The sequence below is a fragment of the Notolabrus celidotus genome, chromosome 10 (genome assembly GCF_009762535.1).
Source record: "Notolabrus celidotus isolate fNotCel1 chromosome 10, fNotCel1.pri, whole genome shotgun sequence".
NCBI classification, from domain to species: Eukaryota; Metazoa; Chordata; class Actinopteri; order Labriformes; family Labridae; genus Notolabrus; species Notolabrus celidotus.
This window is the reverse complement of record NC_048281.1, coordinates 33,857,516-33,881,903: the sequence shown is the minus strand read 5'-3', so window position 1 is coordinate 33,881,903 and position 24,388 is coordinate 33,857,516. Positions and strand designations below refer to the sequence as shown.

At 44.5% G+C, this 24,388-nt stretch overlaps 1 protein-coding gene across 2 annotated transcripts in view; it reads left to right on the top strand.

Annotated features, from left to right (window-relative positions):
- Positions 1-431: 431 nt before the first annotated feature.
- lrch1 (leucine-rich repeats and calponin homology (CH) domain containing 1) overlaps positions 432-24,388 on the top strand; it is a 108,928-nt gene continuing 84,971 nt past the window's right edge. The window contains exon 1 of one of the 2 annotated variants that reach the window (XM_034694431.1): positions 432-904. In XM_034694431.1, the coding sequence (XP_034550322.1) occupies positions 679-904 (226 nt within the window). In that variant the 5' untranslated portion in view covers positions 432-678. The remainder of the gene's footprint in view (positions 905-24,388) is intronic. The other variant, XM_034694432.1, reaches the window with a different exon arrangement.

Below are 24,388 nucleotides of genomic sequence, written 5' to 3'. Positions count from 1 at the left end.
GCTCAAGGAAAAACAATCATGTGATCATCTGAATCCATCAAAATAGAGACAATGAAATGTAATTTTAAATGTGTTGTTATTAGTGATGGACTGTGTTGAGTATGAATTGTTTTAAATGCTAGTATGTTTTTTTTATCGTTTGTATTGTATATTTGTTTACATCTTCCTGCCCAGGGACCACAGATGAAAATTAGCTTCTAGCTAACTCTGGCTTGACAGTTTTTGTTTTGCATGGCCCCTGTCAAATAAACTAATAAACAAATAAAATAAATACATTTGTTTACCAAAATTAACATTTTTCTCCAACTTTGTAAAAGTGTCATCTTTTGTAAATGTGTTTTGTCCCTCAGGGCCACCGTAGATTTATCCCAATAAATACATGTCTTCTCTCACTAACAGGAAACTGAAGCCAGCAGGTAAACTCTTAGGCTCAGCTTTATTTTGAAAGTCTCAAACCGGATGTGAAGATGCTGCTGTTGGTCGCCGCTCCTCGCGCACACTGAGGGACGGAGAGAGAAGAAGAAGAGGATCCTGAACCCGGCACGCCTGGAGCCTGGAGAGTCTGGAGAGCCTGGAGAGTCTGAGTCCTGGTGTTTACCTGAACCTCAGACCCCCCCCACCCAGCTTTGGATAATACCGGACCCTCACACCGGGAGACCCGCGGAGAGGCGGATCACTATGGCGACGTTGGGACCGGAGTCCGCTCGTCCCCCTCAGTCCCAGCTCGGCTCGTCCCCGTCGATCCAGACTCACCTCGGCGGGGCCAGCCAGCCTCCGAACCGGGGCTTGGAGCGCGCCCTGGAGGAGGCTGCGGCCAGCGGGGTGCTGAACCTCAGCTCCCGGAAACTGAAGGAGTTCCCCCGGACTGCCCAGAACCACGACCTCACGGACAGCGTGGAAGCAGGTAGGACCCGCAGAGGCATCCTTAGACCTTAGACCTGGAACCAGGACTAACGCATCCCCGTTATAAACACATTGGTGTGTCAGAAAGGGACCCAAACGCAGCCGGGTTTAATGTGGTCCTGGTTTCTTTTGTTGCTGTGTGTGTGCTGAAATGTAAAAACCTCATGATCCGGATGCTCAGTGAACCCCCCCTTCTGATAGGGGTCTCCTGTCTGTTCTGTCTGGATGGGGGTCCTTCCACATCCTGAGGGAGGATCTGATGTTCCCACTGAGTGTTTTCAGGATGAGTGGGCCTGCGGTGGAATTCCCCATCACTTCCTTTAATCGGGTTAGAGATGGAAACAGGCTCAGGACTCAGGAGGACTCAGGAGGACTCAGGAGGACCTCAGGTTGTTGTGGTTCTGTGTTTGGGTTCATCTCTGCTAGCTCTGGTCTTACATGCTAACACCAGTTAAAGCTGCAGCAGGATGTTCACACAGATTCAGACTCCACAGTAAATCAGCTGCTTACATAATCCTAGCTTACTGCTGTTTGTGAGGACTCTAGCATCTCCATGATGCACCATGCTAGGTTCACTGCACTGTTTTTACTACAGCTGTAAATCCCCCTGTAGGGGTCCCCAAACCAGCTAGAGACCCCCAACATATAGGTGCCAAAGACTCCCCTTCAAAGTGATTTCATGTTGCTTCATACTTCATGTAGCTGGTCTGCAGAGTTCTGCAGATTCAGCCCACATCCATCCATCCTTTACTTCTGCTTATCTGGGGTCGGGTCACAGAGACAGCAGTCCAAGTAGATCGACCCAGACATCCCTCCTGGGGAATCCTAGGCGATCCCAGACCAGGTGGGATATATAATCCCTTAGATGAGTTCTGGGTCTACCAGGGGATCTTCTCTCAGTTGGACCTGCCTGGAACATCTCTAAAGGGAGGCGTCCCGGAGGCATCTTTATGAAATGCCTGGACCACCTCAGCTGACTCCTTTTGACGCAGAGAGCAGCGGCTCTACTCCAGATCTCTGACCCTCTCTCTAAGGCTGAGCCCTGTCACCCTTCAGGGGACACTCATTTCAGCCTCTTATTCTTGGGATCATGACCCACAGCTCCTGACCACAGGTGAGGGTTGGAACGTAGACCGACTGGTAATGTGAAAGCTTTGCCTTCCAGCTCAGCTCCCGATTCACCACGAGGCCCGCATAACTGCCGCCTACCCATCAGTGTCCCACGACCCTGCAGGAGGTCCCGACCCACACTTTGGGAACCCCTGCTCTAGAGAATAGACTCATAAACCTGTTATTTATCATGCTCTTATTTAGTCTTTTTACTGACTTATACCAAGGTGACTTTATTTCTGTCATGCTTTTAATTTGTAAGGATGGGTAAAAGTACTTCCTCTTGCAGGTGTACATTAAAGGTGTGGAGAAAGAGCGAGAGAGATCATCCTCTAGTTTATGGATAGATGTCAGTCTTAAATGGATAAAGAATACAAATGTTAAATGCAGGTTAGATGTTCTTTGTCACCTGCTGCTGCCATGTTTGAGTCGTATCCAATAAGATGACTCAAAGACAGATAGCGCCCTCTGCTGTTTTAAAAAGAGGAGTGGTGTTCACTTTTCATCTCACTGATTGAGAAGCACCGTTACATCCCTAGTTTTGTGTCAACCCTTGAAGACAGTAGATGTTTGAGATGTGTGACATGTTGAGTGTTACATTGGAGGAACTTTTCCCAGGGACCAGGAACCTTTAGAGGAACATCCAACTCATCTATGTCTGTGGTTCTGTTCGTGGTGAAAGCATAGACTGTATAAAATATGGACGTAGTATCCGTGACGTCACCCGTCTGTTTCTGAAGAGCTGTTTTGAGGCCAGTCGGCGGCGGCCATATTGCTGCTGTCAGGCGAGTGTGACGTAAAGAGGCGGGCTTTGAGCCTCCTCGCCAACAGCTACAATGTTCCCGGCTGTCAATCAAGTCAGCTGTGCCTCTCATTGGAAGACTTGTAATCTCAATATCTTTGAAATTACCACGTTATGAAAAAATTCACCCCCCGTACAGCGTGTGCCGATCAAGAAATGAGCTATCCAGACTCCACTGTTTTTTTGAACCAGGCTGTAAACATGTTTATTTCTGCTGTAAAGATCGTCTCTTTTGAATGTGTGTGTATGTGGTTTCTGGTACTTCTGGAGCCAGCCTCAAGTGGACACTCGATGAACTGCAGTTTTTAGCACTTCCACATTGGACTCATATTTTTAGACCGGAGGTTGCCGCTTGGGTCAAAGTAGTGATTAAAGCAATGTCAGTGTTGTACTTTCAAAATAAAGCTTGATGAGAACTGTTCGGATGTAGTCAGATGTTGACATCCAACAATAATTAGCCTGTGGATCATTTCTCAAAATAGTTTAGTTAGAAGTCACAATTAATGTGTCACTCTGTATTCCAGTTCTGGTCTCCCAGAGGGAAGTTCAGGTTTTGCTTTTGGGCCATCAATCGCTCTAGTCTTTGGGACATTTCTGAACACTAATGAAGTTCTGATAGTTTATCTGCGTAGAGAAAGAGAGAATACATCGGTGCATCGTCGGCGTACAAAGAAACTCAACATGCAGAGACAGACGTCTGAGCATCGTGCTACAAGAAATAAAGGCTGTAGCTATTTTAGTCTCTTTATTTATATCACAAATATGCAAAATATAAGCAGTAATATGCCATGGTGAGTCTGCAGGAGGTCCAGTTTAACCCTTGGTGGTGACTTGGTGATGTTTAAGGCGACTTTCAAGAGCTCTGCTTACGTCTCAGACCTGAGGATTTGGTTTGTGCTTTCTAAGGCGTTAAAACGTCTTCACTGTGATCTGTTTTCACCATTATTCCTTGTGAAAACAGGAAATGAATGAATGATAATGAGCTCACTGATAATCCAGCCTCCTTTGAAATCTGTCCTCGTCGTAGCAGCAGCAGGAGTCTGGCTCGGCTGTGCTGCTTTCAGACTGTACCGTCTCCATGATGTGTTGCTGAACTTCACTTTGTTTATACTCTAAAGAAGAAATGTGGCTTACATAAGCAGCAGGGAGGCTCACTGTTACAGGAACACACACAGCAGAGAGAGAGACAGAGAGTTCTGGTTTTCACCTGTGATCACATGACGTCTCTTTGAGCTGCATCTTCATCTTCTAGCTGCTGCGTCCTCTCACCGTCCCCCTCGTCCTGTGGAGGTATTTCTGACTGCAGGTTTACTTCCTTGTTGTCGTGTCACAGTTGGAACGCCGTCCAGCTCAGCAGCAGCCTGATGAGCAGCAGGAGCTCTGACATTAACTCAGCTGCAGCTCTGCACGGTGAACTCGCGCCTCTTTGTGGAGCGGCTCTCTGAATAGAAACATGCAGTGATGCAGAATCCTGCAGCTCTGTGGGTGTTACTATTATAAATCTGACTCACATGTCGAGTGGACCTGCACTGTTCTAGGGATGAGCAGGATTTGGTCTCTATATTTCTGAGAGCTGTGGATTTAGACATTTGACCTTTTTATTATTCGATGCAGGGTTTGGTGTTTGGGTTTCCAGGAACTGTGGATTTATTCACGCTGATGAGAAAGCAAAGACAGAACCTGCTGCACAAATCGAACGCCATTATGATGCAAATGACGATAAAGCATGTGAGAGGAGACCAGTGATTCTAATGAGTACTTTAGAAGACCTGAGTCAGCCTGCATTCAGTTAGGAGAGTCTGTGAGCCTGAGGTTTTTTAAGCTGCATCATTGTACACAGAGCTGCAGGAGCCACAGCGTGACAGACAGCACTGTGTAAACTCAGAGCGAGCCTGCAGAGTTCATCCTGAGAGAGAGATTTTACAGGATTTATTCAGACTCTGCAACACAAACCCAGTGATTCAGACAGATGCATCCCCTCAGGGTTCAATTAATATATGAAGCATGTTGTCAAACAACAGCTGATCAAAAGTAAGCAAATGAAATGATATTTAACAGAGAAAGAAAGGCCACTTATCATAAATCTATTGCATCTTTATTATAGTGTCTTATCTCTTGTGTTATTCAGTCGTCTGTGGAGTTAGGTATCATAGATAACACTGACTGTGACTCAGCTTTCAGTGCTGCCTCAAATAAACAAGGGAACTCATGCTGAAATAAAGGAAGGATGAAGCCGTCTTTTCAAAATAAAAGCATGTTTTTTCATCGTTAGTGACCGATATCAAATCAGACCTTTGGAAATGTTAATGATGAATTATCGATTAATCATAAAAAAAACGTTTTCCCTCAAAAACAATCCCAAATGCGTTTTTTCCACTGAATCAAGTTTTCCTTCAGGACAGAATGTAAATAACTGACATTATTGAATAGGGTGAGGATTTCCAAGAACCTCACTATATGCAGAACAATACTTGGGTCACTATACGATAGTATCATGATGTTATCACGATATATCAATATTGTGACATATTGTGATATTCTACACAGTTAACTAAGAAAAAATAGGGAAGGTTATGTATGAACGCGGTCAGGTGTCAGCTGGGAGCGCAACCAGGTCATGATCAGTCTGGCGGCGGAGAAGAAAAAGCGCTCATGGAGACCTGTCACTCAGCCGCAGCCCCCAGCTGAGTGTCAACACCTTCAGTCAGCTGATTCTGAAACATGCTTTAAACTTAAAACTCCTCCCTGATAGCGGAACCAAATATGAGACCACATGATGTTTGTTCCACGTGATAGAAAATCCATCCATCCATTATCTTGACCGCTTATCCCGTTAGGGGTCACGGGGGGCTGGAGCCAATCCCAGCTGACTTCGGGTGGAAGGCAGGGTCCACCCTGGACAAGTTCGCCAACCTATCACAGGGCTAACACAGAGAGACAGACAACCATTCACACACACACTCACACCCACGGGCAATTTAGAGTGATCAATCAACCTGGTGAGCAGGTTTTTGGTTCTTAACGATCAATTAATCGATACTCGCTCAATTGATTGACATCCATAGTTAACAGCGAGGGAGGCTCAGCTTTCAGTGCTGTTTTCAAATGAACACAGGTTACTCGTGTTTTAATGAAAAGGTTGAATGCTCAGTGTTAGCATTTTGAGATAATCTGTGTGCTCTTGAAGCCGTCTTTTCAAAATAAAAGCATGTTTTTTCATCCTAAATGACCGATATCAAACCTAAAACAGTCACCGGCTTGTGTTTGATCTAAGGGTTTCTGTTTATTTTAATGATTTGAAACACTGTAGATTAATATTGAAGACATCAAAACTCTGAGGACAGAGAAGACAGAGTGAGAAGCTAGAGCTCACCTTCATCGTGATGGGCTGCACGCTCTACCTCCCCCTCTTATATGATGGCAGAGAGAAGAGAGAAGTTAGGATTACAATTTGGAAAACTGGAATGATGTTCAAATCAAACCCAGCCTCTCTCTCTCTCTCTCTCTCTCTCTCTCTCTCTCTCTCTCTCTCCCTCTCTCTCTCTCTCTCTCTCTCTCTCTCTCTCTCTCCTCTCTCCCTCTCCTCCTCATCTCTCTCTCTCTCCTCTCTCCTCTCTCTCCTCTCTCCCTCCATCCTCCTCATCCTCTCCTCTCCCTCTCTCTCCCTCTCCTCCCTCCTCTGCTCTCCCCATCCTCTCTCTCTCTCCTCTCTCTCTCCTCCTCTCTCTCTCGTCCTCCTCTCTCTCCTCTCTCCTCAGTCTCCTCTCTCTCTCTCTCTCTGTGTGTTAGCTTCATGTCCTGAATGAACAGACACTGCTCTGGTGTTCAAACCGTCCTGTTCCTGTGTTAAAGTCTGATCAGCCCCCATGATGCTAGATCACACAGAACAGTGACTCACTGTGACACACACACACACACACACACACACACACACACACACACACACACACACAGTAGTTGAGTGTGGTTTCATATCAGCGGCAGACGAGTCTGAACCTGTAGTGAAACAAACTGGAGCTTGGTGTAACTGAGAGACGCGTTAGGTTGGGAAAGACGTGACGTGAGCGGCATGCTGTTTCACTGAGTCTGAAGACTGAAGTGTTTTCATAGTTCTTAAACGTCCTCATGCAAAAGATGGAGAGAATCCTGCTTTTCTTTTGACATCATCACCAAATGTCACAAACTGACTTCTGATAATCAATCAATCAATCAACCTTTATATGTATAGTGTCAAATCCCAACAAATGTTATCTAAAGACGCTTTTACAAACATAGGAGGTCTAGACCACTCTATGTCAAATTATGAACAGAGACCCAACTTCAAGACAGGGTAAGACTCAGTCTGACCCCACCTTAATCCATCAGGACCATTGCACATCTCAGTATTTAGCTAGTTACGGTGGTGAGGAAAAACTTCCTTTGACAGGCAGAAACCTCCAGCAGGACCAGACTCATGTTAGACACACATCTGCTGAGACCGAGTTGGGTCTGGAAAGAGGGATAGAGGAGAGTAAGAGAGAGAAGTGATAGTGATGAGACGAGTAGTAGTAGCTGTTGCCGCTGGAGTCCAGAACGCCCACAGCAGGAGGATGCCTATGGCAGCTCAGAGGAACCTACGAGACAAGGGAGCTCAGGGACTCCAGAAAGGTCTATGGTTAGTAACTTTAATGGGACAGGAAGAGTTAAAGGAAGTGATGAGGGGTTGGGGGGAAGGGGGGTGAGCTAGGATCCCAGTGTGTCAGTGCGCCAGTTCCCCCGGCAGTCTAGGCCTATAGCAGCATAACTAAGACCTGGTCCAAGCCTGATCCAGATCTAACTATAAGCTTTATCAAAAAGGAAAGTTTGAAGCCTACTCTTAAAAGTAGAGAGGGTGTCTGCCTCCCGGACCCTGACTGGTAGATGATTCCAAAGGAGAGGGGCCTGATAACTGAAGGCTCTACCTCCCATACTACTTTTAGAGACCAAATCACAACAAACGTTATCTCAAGACTCTTTTACAAACAGAGCAGGTCTAGACCACTTTATGTCAAATTATGAACAGAGACCCAAGACCAAGACAAGGTAGGACTCAGTTTTACCCCACCTTAATCCACCATGAGCATTGCACATCACAGCATTTAGCTAGTTACAGCGGCGAGGAAAAACTTCCTTTAACAGGCAGAAACCTCCAGCAGGACCAGACTCATGTTAGACACACATCTGCTGAGACCGAGTTGGCTCTGGAAAGAGGGATAGAGGAGAATAAGAGAGGGAGGGAGCGGTGATAGTGATGAGACGAGTAGAAGAAGCTGTTGCCGCTGGAGTCCAGCACGTCCACAGCAGGAGGACGTCTACAGCAGCTCAGAGGAACCTACGAGACAAGGGAGCTCAGGGACCTCAGAAAGGTCTATGGTTAGTAACTTTAATGGGACAGGAAGGGGGTGAGATAGGATCCCAATGTGTCAGTGTGCCAGTTCCCCAGGCAGTCTAAGCCTATAGCAGCTTAACTAAGACCTGGTCCAAGCCTGATCCAGCTCTAACTACAAGCTTTATCAAAAAGGAAAGTTTGAAGCCTACTCTTAAAAGTAGAGAGGGTGTCTGCCTCCCGGACCCTGACTGGTAGATGATTTCAAAGGAGAGGGGCCTGATAACTGAAGGCTCTACCTCCCATACTACTTTTAGAGACCAAATCACAACAAACGTTATCTCAAGACTCTTTTACAAACAGAGCAGGTCTAGACCACTCTATGTCAAATTATGAACAGAGACCCAACACCAAGACAAGGTAGGACTCAGTTTTACCCCACCTTAATCCACCATGAGCATTGCACCTCACAGCATTTAGCTAGTTACAGCGGCGAGGAAAAACTTCCTTTAACAGGCAGAAACCTCCAGCAGGACCAGACTCAGGTTAGACACACATCTGCTGAGACCGAGTTGGCTCTGGAAAGAGGGATAGAGGAGAATAAGAGAGGGAGGGAGCGGTGATAGTGATGAGACGAGTAGAAGAAGCTGTTGCCGCTGGAGTCCAGAACATCCACAGCAGGAGGACGTCTACAGCTCAGAGGAACCTACGAGACAAGGGAGCTCAGGGATTCCAGAAAGGTCTATGGTTAGTAACTTTAATGGGACAGGAAGGGGGTGAGATAGGATCCCAATGTGTCAGTGTGCCAGTTCCCCAGGCAGTCTAGGCCTATAGCAGCATAACTAAGACCTGGTCCAAGCCTGATCCAGATCTAACTATAAGCTTTATCAAAAAGGAAAGTTTGAAGCCTACTCTTAAAAGTAGAGAGGGTGTCTGCCTCCCGGACCCTGACTGGTAGATGATTCCAAAGGAGAGGGGCCTGATAACTGAAGGCTCTACCTCCCATACTACTTTTAGAGACCAAATCACAACAAACGTTATCTCAAGACTCTTTTACAAACAGAGCAGGTCTAGACCACTCTATGTCAAATTATGAACAGAGACCCAACACCAAGACAAGGTAGGACTCAGTTTTACCCCACCTTAATCCACCATGAGCATTGCACCTCACAGCATTTAGCTAGTTACAGCGGCGAGGAAAAACTTCCTTTAACTGGCAGAAACCTCCAGCAGGACCAGACTCAGGTTAGACACACATCTGCTGAGACCGAGTTGGCTCTGGAAAGAGGGATAGAGGAGAATAAGAGAGGGAGGGAGCGGTGATAGTGATGAGACGAGTAGAAGAAGCTGTTGCCGCTGGAGTCCAGCACGTCCACAGCAGGAGGACGTCTACAGCAGCTCAGAGGAACCTACGAGACAAGGGAGCTCAGGGACTCCAGAAAGGTCTATGGTTAGTAACTTTAATGGGACAGGAAGGGGGTGAGATAGGATCCCAATGTGTCAGTGTGCCAGTTCCCCAGGCAGTCTAAGCCTATAGCAGCATAACTAAGAGCTGGTCCAAGCCTGATCCAGCTCTAACTATAAGCTTTATCAAAAAGGAAAGTTTGAAGCCTACTCTTAAAAGTAGAGAGGGTGTCTGCCTCCCGGACCCTGACTGGTAGATGATTCCAAAGGAGAGGGGCCTGATAACTGAAGGCTCTACCTCCCATACTACTTTTAGAGACCAAATCACAACAAACGTTATCTCAAGACTCTTTTACAAACAGAGCAGGTCTAGACCACTTTATGTCAAATTATGAACAGAGACCCAACACCAAGACAAGGTAGGACTCAGTTTTACCCCACCTTAATCCACCATGAGCATTGCACCTCACAGTATTTAACTAGTTACAGCGGCGAGGAAAAACTTCCTTTAACAGGCAGAAACCTCCAGCAGGACCAGACTCATGTTAGACACACATCTGCTGAGACCGAGTTGGGTCTGGAAAGAGAGATAGAGGAGAATAAGAGAGGGAGGGAGCGGTGATAGTGATGAGACGAGTAGAAGAAGCTGTTGCCGCTGGAGTCCAGCACATCCACAGCAGGAGGACGTCTACAGCAGCTCAGAGGAACCTACGAGACAAGGGAGCTCAGGGACTCCAGAAAGGTCTATGGTTAGTAACTTTAATGGGACAGGAAGGGGGTGAGATAGGATCCCAATGTGTCAGTGTGCCAGTTCCCCAGGCAGTCTAAGCCTATAGCAGCATAACTAAGACCTGGTCCAAGCCTGATCCAGCTCTAACTATAAGCTTTATCAAAAAGGAAAGTTTGAAGCCTACTCTTAAAAGTAGAGAGGGTGTCTGCCTCCCGGACCCTGACTGGTAGATGATTCCAAAGGAGAGGGGCCTGATAACTGAAGGCTCTACCTCCCATACTACTTTTAGAGATTTTGATAAGCCTGCAGAATAACGTCAGCTGTTTTAAACGTGGCTGATATGACATGGGTGAAGGAGCGTAAATCAAACCAACCCAACCAGTCAGACTCCTCTCTCTCTCTCTCTCTCCGCTCTCATGGTGGTATCAACTGCAGCATCAGGGAACCTGTGTGTTGTTCTGTCACTAACAACAAGCTGTGGTTTAATTTCAGCGTCCTTCACGGTGGACTTTATGAGTTTCGATCCATTCATTTAGACTCACCATAAACTATTAAACTTGTGCGTGATCACGTTGGAGTTTTGGGGGATTTTTTAAAGATGTTGAAACAGAACGACTCAGGACGGTTATTTCCAAACCAGACCAGCTGTTCCTCCTGGTCTGATCTGATCTCACCCAGACTGTTTATTTAATCTGATTAATGATCTACAAGATGTACGTCCGTCTACGGCTGCAACAAAACCTCACGTTTGCTTCATATTGTGCTTTCAAATTGGCTCGGTGCAAAAACTTTAATGTGTTTTTATCACGCCTGAATTGTTGTTTGAGTTTTTGCATTTGCAGCCGGCTAACTCGGCACATAAAGGAAGAAGGTTTCCACATTTCTCCTCATGAATAATCAGTTTAGAAGCTGCGATTAAAAGTTCTTATCTTCACTGCAGGGTTTTGTTTTATGAGGCTTGGATTCAAAGTCTGTGGTAGAAGTCTTCACAGTGAAAATGCATGTCATGTTTGTTGTTATTCTGCCTCGTCAACATGTCAGAGTCTAGATAAGTTCAGTTTCATGTAGCATAAATGAGAACTGTAGAGTGCATGTTTTAAATGATTCAGTATTTCTTCATGTGTGTCCGTGTGATTCATCAGTCCTGGTCTGAGCTGCAGGACCCTGAAGGACCGTTTCACTTTCTGTTCCTCTGCACAAACTGCTGTGAAAGACAGAAACACCTCAGACCTGAGTCAGTCTGCAGCACAGGAAAGAACTCTGCTGGTTGTGTGGGTTAGAATAAACTGGAAACGTGTGCATGTGAGAGTTTGACGGTCAGCGGCCCACGTTTGTGCTACAAACACATTTCTGTCTGTTTGAGTCATATCGACGGAGCTACATCCTCGTGTGTGTTTGTGTGTGTGTAGTATGTGTGTGTAGTATGTGTGTGTTTAAGCAGTGCAGAGGAGAGATTACATAAGATTACATGATTTAGATTCCCTCTGTAACCATCTGTGGGATTTTTCAGATCTGACTGACCTCAAACATCCGTCTGATAAGTCCTGATAGATCTCTGACGTCAGGTTTTATCCATCGGGTCGTTTTTAATTCAGCTTTATGATGTTTATGTGAAACGTTTGATAATCCATCACATTTTTAATCACTGCAGTGTGAGTCTGTTACTAGGGGTGCAACGGATCAAAAAACTCACGGTTCAGATCGGATCACGGTTTTGAGTCACGGATCGGATCATTTTTCGGATCAGCAATGAAAAAAAAAAAAAAAAGACAAGACAAATATAACTTTGTCCTCCATTTATTTTGTAAAACACTTGTAAACTTTTGCCCATTAAATAAAAACAACATTCATCTCAAAATGTACTGCATGTGCAAAGCACCCTATCTGTGGGCCCAGTCCTGCCTCATTCACTGCATTTCATGGCATGGCAAGTGAAGGAGCAGAGGAACTTCAAAAGTTTCACTCCATTCTTCTTTCAATCGCTGATTTTCACCGTCCACTTTTCTTTGAGCTGCAAACTGTGAACACACCGTTTTCGTGCATTCTAGGGTCCTACAGCTGGCAAAGTGCCAACATGCGAACCGCTCCATAAACCAAAGTGAAAGTTAAAAATTGCACTCGCAACATTGGACTCTAAGTGACCCATTAACAGCCTGTCTGCGTATCATTGACATGGAGACAAGTCCTGGTAAACACGCGGTGACCCGACCAAAACACAGAGTGAAGGGATAACAGTTCGGGGGCCACAAATAGGCGGCCGGATGTGGCCCGCGGGTCGCGTATTGACGGCCTCTGGTCTAGTGGGTGTTCATAACGTGGCTCAAGCACATTCAGCATTCACTGTATTTCACAGGGAAACCAAAATGCTCCCATACATGTGACTTACAAGATGCAGGAGGTTTTTCAAGTTCCTCTGCTCCTTCACTTGCCATAACTACCGCTGCGCTTGACGAGTGAGTGTGGATTGAACATGCGGTCATCACGTGAACACGCGCAACTGATCCGCGGACCACGTCCGTGCCGAACCGTGGAGAGGCATCCGTACGGGTCACGGATCAACGATGATCCGTTGCACCACTATCTGTTACTGTGCTTTGATTGTATTGCAGTGCAGGGAATGCTATGAAGACTGTTTTCTTCATCAAGATTAATCTCTCAGCTTCAATCTGGATTATTTGCATTTAATTGCAGGTTTGAAATTCTAGTATTTTGCATTTGAAAACACATTTCTAACCAGTCCCTCCAGGAAGTTGCGATTTCGCGATCGCAACTATCAACGCAAATTCAACCAATCAGCGCGATTTTTTCGCGGTCTTGCAATTTTATACAATCACTGCAACTTTCCCGCAACTTTAACCAATTACCTTAACCTCAGCCCCTGTACGTCCTCGGTTTTGTCATCAATTTCACTTCCTAGGAACATAAACGTAAGTCCTCACTTGATCGGCACTTTTCAACAACAAAACACGCACAGAGAACGGGTGAAGAGAGGGGACAGCAGGCAGGACAAGTGACCATGACAACGTTGTTATTTATAGATTGAGGGGCTCAGTGTTAGCTTGGTCTCTACCTGCAGCAGGTGTGCTTTATGAACCAGCTCTCCTCACCTCCATGCATCTGTCTCATCTTCATTGATGATTTTTACCCCCGGTGTGCGTTAAGGCTGATTTATACTTCTGCGTTGAATCGACGGCGTAGCCTACGCCGTAGGTCCGCGTAGCTCCCGTACCTACGCAGAGGCCTACGCACGTAGCTGACGTGCACCTCCTCCAAAATGTAACTACGCGTAGAGCCGACACGGACCGCAAGCTCTGTGATTGGTCCGCTCGACGGCTTTGTCTTTCCCGCATTCACAGCACTTCCGGGATCCCGGACATCGGCCAGACATCGGCCGTGTATTTCATCTCCTCCTCTCTATTCTTCATGTAATCATGTCTGTATGATAACAGCAACATGTATCAGCTGTAGAGTAACAGAACACGCTCTGAATCGATGTGGAAAAGTAAACAGAGATCGTAGCAGGACCGGAAGCAGGCGACCGGCTATCAGAGGGACCGCACTGCCCTCAGGCGTATCGGAGGAGAATTGCTGCGCGACACGGACACATCGACGCACAAGTATGTGGGGCTCATGTCCGCGTCAGCCCCTGCTGCGTAGGGGAGACGCAGAAGTATAAATCAGCCTTTAGAGACACATCCGGGGGACGTCTGTTTACTATTTGATGTTTGACGTTGTTGCCGCTCTCACCGTAAAAAGCTCTGCGTCTACAGCTTGATTTAATCCAGTTTGGTGAAACATCAGACACATTCAGTAAGTTTTGATCATCTCCAAGTAATCAAAGATGCAGATTCACTTCAGAGTGCGTGAACTGCCTGTCAAGTGCCTCTGTCACTGCGAGGTGCATTCAGGGACTGTCGTAAATGTGCAAAACAGTCCTTTCATGGCATTTTTCTGTGAATCAAGAGAATCAAAATACAGTCAGTGGCCACATCAAGAATGTTTTCTAAAAACAAAAATTTAGAGTAATTACTTGCCCCTGAGATGTTATTGCGGGAAAAAAGAAAAAAAAATCGCAACTTTCACCGCAATTTTTTTTCAAAAAGCTGTCGCAAATTCAGGCTTTTTGGGGACGCAACAATCACAAGAAAATCCCGCGAAATCCTGGAGGGACTGTCTAACAGTTTAAAGTTATATTTTTGGGGCATTTTTGCATTTAATGGATAGGACAGCTGAAGAGAGACAGGAAATACAGGGAGTGGAGAGCGGGGGAAGACACGCAGCAATTGGTCGAGGCTGGAAGTCAAACCTGTGACCGCTGCGACGAGGACCACAGCCTCCTGTCAGATAAGATCCTCCTTTATTCGTCCCACAACGGGGAAATTCATGGAGTTACAGCAGCAAACAAAAAGGTGTACAGTACAAGAATTTTAAAAAGAATATATATAGAAAAGAAATGTTCATCAGAGACAGCTTGGCCATAATTCTCCTGTCAGCCACCACCTCCACAGGGTCCAGGACTGAGCTGGCCTTCTTCACCAGTTAGTTCAGTCTTGCTCTCCTGTATCCTGTCCGCCCACAGCAGGTGAAATCCTTCCAATGTGGCGTTTGTGTCCGGTGTTAGCTCTGTTAGCATGATGCTACTCTGGTGCTGGGTTAGCTCGTCCACCTCATCTTAGATAGATCGTACATTCCCCATAACGGTGGGTGGAAGGACAGGTCCATGTCGTCTTTTTTTAACTTGCACCTCAATACCAGGACGTCGTCCTTTCCTCCTTCTCCTCAGCTCGCAGGGAACATCGGGCCTAGCATCGTTTAGCATCAACATACCGCGGGCTGCTAACAACTCGTATGTAAACAATGTTACCATGGTTACATGCAGGATCTCCGGACACACACAGGAACAAAAATAGCAAAAGAAAACATGGGATGCGCTTAGAACGATAAGCCAACCGCGCCCCAGTTATTTACACTCCAAAGCAACTCTTAGCAGTGCCTCGATTTGGGAATCAAATGCAAATGAATGCACTTTATGATCTTAACTTTTAGATTTTTTATTCAAATAAATGCTGCACTGCTGCTGCAGCAGTGTGGTCAGAAACCAGGAGACAGCTTTAAAGTGCTTATTCTGTGAAATACTGTGTTTCTTAATTATCATTTTAAAGGATAACACTGTCGCACGTTAAGAATTATGCAGGAGTGCATGTAGAAAATGTCCAATCAGAGATAATTCTGATCACTCACTGTCATCCAGGGATTCCTGGTTAATGCAACAGCTTGTGCACTCTGCAGGAGTCCCAGTTTGGCTGCTTTCTCTGTTTCATGCAGGTCCTGTATGCACAAACTATTATTTTGTGATGGTAAAGCATCACAGCATGCAAACCTGAGGACCTAAGTCTTCCAACAAATGCAGTTAGTTGTCACCGTAGACTGTATCACCCATCTGTTCCTGAAGCCCTGTTTTGAATGGTGGTGGGTGCCATATTGGAAATGTTGAACTCAACCTAACTGCGTCCGATCTAGTGTGAGGTAAAGAGGCGGGTCTTTAGCCTTTTCTCTAACAGCTACAGGATGCACGCCTTATATGGGCAAAACTCATAAATTGAATTTCTTCAAAGTTATAAAAAAATGCACCCCCTTTCAGTGTGTGCTGATAGAGTAATAAGCTCTTCAGACCTAAAGTGTTTTTTGAACCAGGCTGTAAACATGTTTATTTCTGCTTTGAATGGGTGTGTATGTGGTTTCCTGTGTTTCTGCAGCCAGCCTCTAGTGGACGCTCCATGAACTGCAGTCCATAACACTTCCGAATGGGCTTCATATTTTAAGACCAGAGGTTGCGGCTTGGTTGCATTTAGCAAGCTCTCATCCACAGCTCTGTGGTGCTCTGCTGGCTTTGCAGTTGCTCTGTATTAGCTGCACCTGCATGCTTAGCTCATAGATGGTGGCTCAAACTCAAAGTTCTTCAGTGATGTTTTAATTCAGTGTGACACAAAGTGCAGATTACTCCTGACTTGAGTCGACTGGGAGTTCACAGACAGCACAGTAGTGGTGTTTTTATTTTCCATCATGGCAGCAGGAAGCAGGAAGATGCTGCAGCGGCTTAACTACATGTGCTGAAAGGGAACAAAAAGCATGTGATCAACAAGAAAACACTTTTAATTCATGATATTCTGATCATTTAAGTCTGAGGCGTAGCTGAACACTGGAGAGATTACTGCTGTAACGTGTTGATGGGCTTCATTTTAATGTGTGGATGGACTTCAAGTGTGAGACTGAGGTGCGATACTCCTCCCAGTTTAATCACCCTCACTTCCTCACACACACACACACACACACACACACACACACACACACACACACACACACACACACACACTCACACACACACACACACACACACACACACAGGAAGCTGCGGATTCTCAGGAATGCTATGTGGTGTTGGTCAGAGGAGGGTATATCCGCTCTGCGTTTCCCGCCACACCTGAACGCCATGACAGCTGGGACACACACAAAAACACTTATCTATACATGTGGGGACGTTTATGCTAACCACAGGATTAGAAATAAAGACTACTTCATATGGATGTGTCAAAAACAGCTCATTAATTAACACATACTGCATATTTAATACTGAGAACTACTAAGATAAATAAATGATTGCTCAGACTTTGAGTCCTTTCAGTTTAAAGACCAATAAACCCCCTTTATTGACTTCAAACTACCCCTGACCCTGACCTTCACCCTCATAAATACATCCTTAAACATGAACCCGTACCCTTAATGTCTCCATACATGGAGGTAGTGTCCACAGAGGGCCGCTGTGGGGGAGGGGCTCGGCTTCATGCATCATGAATAAAGCAATAAATGAAGCAGTTAATGGTTTCTCTCAGAGGAGGGAGCCGTGGAAGGGACCGGAGTAGAGCTCAGGAGAAACAAAGGAATCAATACCAGCAGACGGGACGGGGTGAAGGTCGATGGTCTTCAGGAATGAGCTGCCTTTATCTAAAATGTTAAACAATAGGAGCAGTAGGTACATTTATTATGAGGAGACAGAGCATTCCCAAAATCAGTGCAATTCATCATGAAGCCAAAACAATCAAAGCCAATTTTTCATGGTTACCAATGCGGCCTAAAATGCAAATTTTATTCAGGATGCTGGTTAATGCAGATCAGTCAGGTATCACATTGTCTGGGCGGCATCAAACCTCTATTTATAGATTAATTGGGGGGGGGTCTGGATTTGATTATATTAGGTGTGTTCTGTTTTCTGTTTGTAGTCTGAGTAGTATCGACCAATCAGGTGTCAGCAGGAAAAAACAGTGTGTATGGAGAACAAATGGAACATTCCTTGAAGATGGTCAGACCTAAAAAAAAAACCTTAGTGTCACTAAAGACAATCAGCGTTCAGATTTCCTGACTCACGTGAATGCATCAGAAATATTGGATCCGACCTCCATTCAACAAACAAACATTGTAGACGTAGTTTTCTTCTCCTCTTGAGGACAGACCTGACAAAGCTTTTTACTTTCAGCTACGACTAACCTGTAATTACAGATTCTGATTCAGAGACATGTTGAATCTGGATCTCAGGGTCTGGGTTTTAGTCTGAGAAGTGTTCTGGTCTCTGTCTGTAGTCTGAGTAGCATCGACAAATCAGGTGTCAGCAGGAAAAAACAGTGTGTATGGAGAGCAAATGGAACATTCCTTGAAGATGGTCAGACCTAAAAAAAAAACATTAGTGTCACTAAAGACAATCAGCGTTCAGATATCCTGACTCATGTGAATGCATCAGAAATATTGGATCCCACCTCCATTCAACAAACAAACATTGTAGACGTGGTTTTCTTCTCCTCTTGAGGACAGACCTGATAAAGCTTTTTACTTTCAGCTACAAATAACCTGTAATTACAGATCCTGATTCAGAGACATGTTGAATCTGGATCTCAGGAGGTCTGGATTTTAGTCTGAGAAGGGTTCTGGTCTCTGTCTGTAGTCTGAGTAGTATCCACCAATTAGGTGTCAGCAGGAGAAACAGTCTGTATGGAGAGCAACAGCAGGTGTTCTAGAATTCTGAGAAGAAATGGAACATTCCGTGAAGGTCAGAGCTAAAAAACACCATCAGTGTCTCTAATCCTCTCCCATAGACCTCCATTCAACAAACAAACATTGTAGACGTAGTTTTCTTCTCCTCTTGAGGACAGACCTGATAAAGCTGAACTAAAACTAACCTGTAATTACAGATTCTGATTCAGAAACATGTTGAATCTGGATTTCAGGGTCTGGATTATAGTCTGAGAAGGGTTCTGGTCTCTGTCTGTAGTCCGAGTAGTATCAACCAACTAAGTTTTAGCAGGCTTTGGTGTCTGCAGGGGGAAAAAAAACAGTCTGTATGGAGAGCAACAGCAGGTTTTCTAGAATTCTGACATCACAGACAGAATTCAAGAATTCTGAGAACAAATGGAACATTCCATGAAGAAGGTCAGACCCAAAACAAACATCAGTGTCTCTAATCCTCTTTCATAGACACTCCAAGTAGTTTTCTTCTCCTCTTGAGGACAGATCTGACAAAGCTTGACTTTGGACTTTTGACTAATCTGCATCATGATGTTGTTATTTCAGCAAACTGAAGACCCGTTAATTACAAGAACATCCCAAGAACATCAGTTTCTGTTTCAAGTTCATACCTCTGAAGGAAGCCAGAGGGAAGCCTCTGTGTCACTTCCTGTTTACAGTGAAACTGAGACTCAGCAGAAACAGATGAACTAGCTCTCCTATGGCGATTTCTCAGACATTTATGGTGTCAATGATTGCTAACAGGTCCTGAAATTGGGCTGTTTTTAGGTTGACTTTATACCTGCATGTTGCACACATTAGGTGAAGCATTTCTTAACTCAGGTGTTCATTGCAGTATTACAACAAAAGCTTTCTATGCTGGTCTAGGCGAGAACAGCAATCCATCTAAACCCAGAGAAACCCAAAACCAAGTAAGGAGTTCTTTTTACAAGTGAGTATTTGGACTAACTCTTAGAGACTTGGTTTAGGACCTGAAGGAGGGTTAGGGTGTGACTTGAAGGACACTGCGAGGTGGAGCAGTGACGGCTGCGATGCAGAGACAGGAAGTGACCGCTCCCCTCCTCATTGTTTCCAGGAGGCAGCAGCTCTGATCGTTTCCTGTCAGGGAAACCAAGAACCCCACCGCCCCACCCTGTTAAAAACTGCAGAGTCCAGCCTCAGTGACCGACAGCTGGGCCTGCAAACTCTGACCAAACATCACATGTTTACTACTCCGATATTTATTCTCACTCAATGGGAAAATAAAGCCAATGTTTGAGCTCCAAAACATGAAGAAATTGAGTCACACGTTTCTTTTTCACACAAACACTCCTGAAGTTTTGTAGAAAATCACAGGACAGTCTTCCAAGAAATTTACGAGTCCCCCGTTCAGACATGCCCCTCTCTCTGCCTCATGGAAGGGGGGGCGTCTCAGAGGTCTGTGTTTGTCACCGTGTAGCTCAACTGTACTTCTCGTGGAAATTTAACAGGCAGGAAAAGGTGCAGATAAAGTCTCAAAACACACCCAGGTATGATCTGAAGTGTCACCTGACATCTTCCAGTCCTTCTTTCTTTGATGTGAGTGACACTGCGTGTGGTCGTAGAGGATCTTTGTATCAGACGAGGTCACTTTAGGTCACCTGATCACAGCAGGTAGAGATCTTTGAGGCTACCTGACACCACAGAGTCCGTGTGAGACCTCAGGGTGTGACATCCTTCATGCACTATGGAGGTGAAGTCACACATGACATCATCACATGTTACTGTCAGCACGTCCTGCGAGACAAGCTTTCACTGCAGACCGATTTAATCAGTGTGTGTGTGTGTGTGTGTGTGTGTGTGTGTGTGTGTGAGTGTGAGATGAGGTCATATTTCGTGTTTGTGTCTAAATTAGGAGTTGTTTTTTTCTCTCTCTGTGTTTGTGATCTGCTGCTGAGATCAGAGCGACTCTGTGAGGCTGATGGGGAACAGAAAATAGAAACACACACACACACACACACACACACACACACACGCACACACAGACCAGACTCTCTGTTGTTAACCTACATCCACGCACGTACTCATTAGACAGCATGGAGGCAGACAAACAAGAACAAAAGGAGAAACATGTTTTTCATCACGACGACTGAAACACTTTCAGTCTGATTCAAAATAACCGTCTTTGATAAAGTCCTTAAAATGTTCAATATCTGCTTATTGAGTTGTTTTCATTTATTTACCTTCCACATGATTAAACTTGGATGGGCTGCACTACCATCAATCAATCTTTATTTATAAAGTGCCAAATCACAACAAATGTTCTCCTCAGACTCTTTTCAAACAGAGCAGGTCTAGATCGTACTCTATGTTCTATTATTAACAAAGACCCAACATCAAGACCGGATCAGATCCAGTCCCATCTTACAGACAGGACTCAGTCTGATCTCATCTTAATCCACCATGAGCAGAGCACTTTGCAGCATTTAGCAAGTTACAGTGGCAAGGACAAACTTCCTTTAACAGGCAGAAACCTCCAGCAGGACCAGACTCATGTTAGACACACATCTGCTGAGACCTACCGTGTTGGAGAGAGGGATAGAGGGAGATGAAGAGAGAGAGAGATGATAGTGGGGAGACGGATAGTAGTAGTTGTAGCAGCTGGAGTCTGGCACGTCCACAGCAGCAGAGATCCAGAGGAACCTACGAGACAAGGGAGCTCAGGGACTCCAGAAAGGTCTAAGAAAAGAGAGAAGAGAGGGAGACCAGAAGAAAGAAAAGAGGAGAATAAATGGTGAAGGAAAGGATAGAAGAAAAGGAGGGGATGAGAAAATGAGACATAAAGGAGGAAGAAACATGGAAAGAAAGAAAGAAAGAAAGAAAGAAAGAAGGAAGGAAGGAAGGAATGAAAGGAAAGAAAGAAGGAAAGAAAGGACATAAGAAAGAAAACAAAGAAAAAAGGAAGGAATGAAAGAAAGAAGGAAGGAAGGAAAGAAGGAAGGAAGGAATGAAAGAAAGAAGGAAGGAATGCAAGAAAGAAAGAAAGAAAGAGAGAGAGAAAGAAAGAAGGAATGAAAGAAAGACATAAGGAAGGAAGGAAATAAGGAAGGAAGGAATGAAAGAAAGAAGGAAGGATGGAAGGAATGAAATGAGGAAGGAAATAAGGAATGAAAGAAAAAAGGAAGGAAGAAATTAAGGAAAGAAGGAAGGAAGGAAAGAAAGAGAAAGAAAGGAAGAAAGAAGGAAAGAAAGGACGTAAGAAAGAAAAAAGGAAGGAATGAAAGAAAGAAAGACATAAGGAAGGAAGGAAATAAGGAAGGAAGGAATGAAAGAAAGAAGGAAGGAAGGAAGGAATGAAATAAGGAAGGAAAGAAAGAAGGAAGGAATGAAAGGAATGGAAAGAAAGAAAGAAAGAAAGAAAGAGAGAAAGAAAGAAGGAATGAAAGAAAGAAAGACATAAGGAAGGAAGGAAATAAGGAAGGAAGGAATGAAAGAAAGAAGGAAGGAAGGAAGGAATGAAATAAGGAAAGAAAGAAAGAAGGAAGGAAAGAAAGAAGGAAAGAAAGCAAGAAAGAAAAGAAGGGAGAGAAAACAAGAAAGATGGAATGAATGAACGAAAGAAAGAAAGAAAGAAAGAAAGAAAGAAAGGATGAATAACAGACCCCAAAAAGGAATCTACAGCAGAGATCCAGAGGAACCTACGAGACAAGGGAGCTCAGGGACTCCAGAAAGGTCTATGGTTAGTAACTTTAATGGGACAGGGAGAGATAAAGAGAGACAGCTGGTCCAAGCCTGATCCAGCTCTCACTATAAGCTTTATATACACAATGGTTCATTGTCAGACAGTATTCACTCCACACCTGGCTGCATACCTGTGTGTTGGAGAGGGAGGTGGTATGCGAGTCATCCATAGTGATGCAGCCTGTTATTGTGGATTTGTGCAGGATGTTCTTGCAGTATTTAGTGTCACTGAATTGTCCTCAGTGTCCCTCCTTTAGCCTCCGTCTTTAACGTCAACATTTCAGACATTTTTACATCTTTTGTTGAATGCAGCTGATTCCAAAGTGAAGGTATAGAAAGACTGTTGATGAGATGATATCTGATCTGTAGAGTGAAACAGCAGCTGGTTCGCCCTGCGGTCTGAACTGTAAATGTATAAAAGCATCACTGTGTTTGTTCTCTTTCATTTGGTATATTTAGTACGTCTCTGATTGCAGCCCGGTCCACCTGACTCACATCCAGCCTGTTTATTCAACCAAGTTTCCTCTAACCTCACGATTACACCCTGCTGCAGAGTCACTGCTGTAATTTTCCTCCTCTGAAGTTAAAGACATGGATTTATGGATTTATGTCTGTCTCCTTTTTACCCATAATCCCCTTTAATTTGTGTTTGTCTTTAGTGGGATTAGATAAAGTCTGTACTCATAATAAATCTTGCTGTAATTTGTATTTTCAGAGGATATTCGAGCTATTAGACATTAAAAACAACATGTAATATATTGTTGAAAAAGCATGGTGGCTCAGTAAAAAAATATTTGCTGCAAAAATGACTGTAAAATAAAATAATTCAAATATTATTTTAAATATAAAGATGCATAAACAAAGATTTGATCCTCCTCCTCTCTGCAGTAGTTTTTCCTAAAAGTGAGATGTACAGTTTGAGTGTCCTGACAGACGCCAAAATCCCTCTGAATAAATAAACAGGAGCACTCTCTCATCCTCCAAATGTAGGCCAACACACACACACACACACACACACACACACACACAAACACACACACACACACACACACGCACACACCTCTATCACCCACTTAAATCCCCCTGGCAGCATCCTGGCATCCAAACATCTCTCTCTTACACACACACACACACACACACACACTCACATCAGTAACTGGTTCAGTGTGACGGGCACACACACACACACACACATACAGACACACATATACATACACACACACACACACACACTTTCCATACTGCTCTCCTCCTGCAGGCTAATCCTAACACACCATGAAGCACACGCCAGCATACATTAGTCTACATATGTTCATAAGCACACATCCTTACATAAAGACTAACACACACACACACACACACACACACACACACACACACACACACACACACACACACACACACACACACACACACATTTAATGCAGATTAAATCCCTGTGCAGACGTTTAGAAGCTGAGGATTTACGTCTCATAACTGAATCTGTCAAAATGTAATTCAAGGATTCAGCTTCACCTGCTCAGGTGTGACGACTGCGGGGGCGTATAGACAGTAAATGTGTGTGTGTGTGTGTGTGTGTGTGTGTGTGTGGGAGTAATTTATGAGACTTATTCCTGTGTAGGTGTTGAATTCTGTGCGTGCTGATGAAGGGAGTTTATGTGTTTCTGGATTTTAATCAGTGGAATTAGAGTATTTAAAATAGAAACGTTCACTTCTTTGAATAAAACTTTATTTAAACCTCTTCATACCGTACAAACAGTTCTCCATCTCATGCAAGCTGCAAAGCCAACAAGTGAAGATAGCATATAAAGATCTGAGCATTGTTGTATTTAAGTATAATTATCTCTGTGTTATTTTACTCATGGAGACGTTAGGTCGCACTGATATAATGATACAGTTAATCTGTTCTGACTCATTTCACTGCTTTACAGCCGGTCACTGTTCTGCAAAACATCCACAACAACTGATACTAAAGACCCAAAAATAGTCCACCATGAGACCAAAACAGTTCCTTTAACAGGCAGAGACCTCGGACAGAACCAGACTCACTTGAGAACACACATCTGCTGGGAAGAGACAGGAGCTGAGTGTGCACACATTACACATCACATTCTAACCCTATAGCATTCAAAGCCTGTAGCAGTCTAAGCTTGTAGCACTCAAATCCAATAACATTCTAAGCCTATAGCATTCTGAGCCTCTTATATTCTAAGCCTTTAGCATTTAAATCCAATAACATTCTAAGCTTATAGCATTCTAGGCGTAAAGCATTTGAAGCCTATAGCATTCTAACCCTATAGCAGTCCAAGACTTAAGCAGTCTA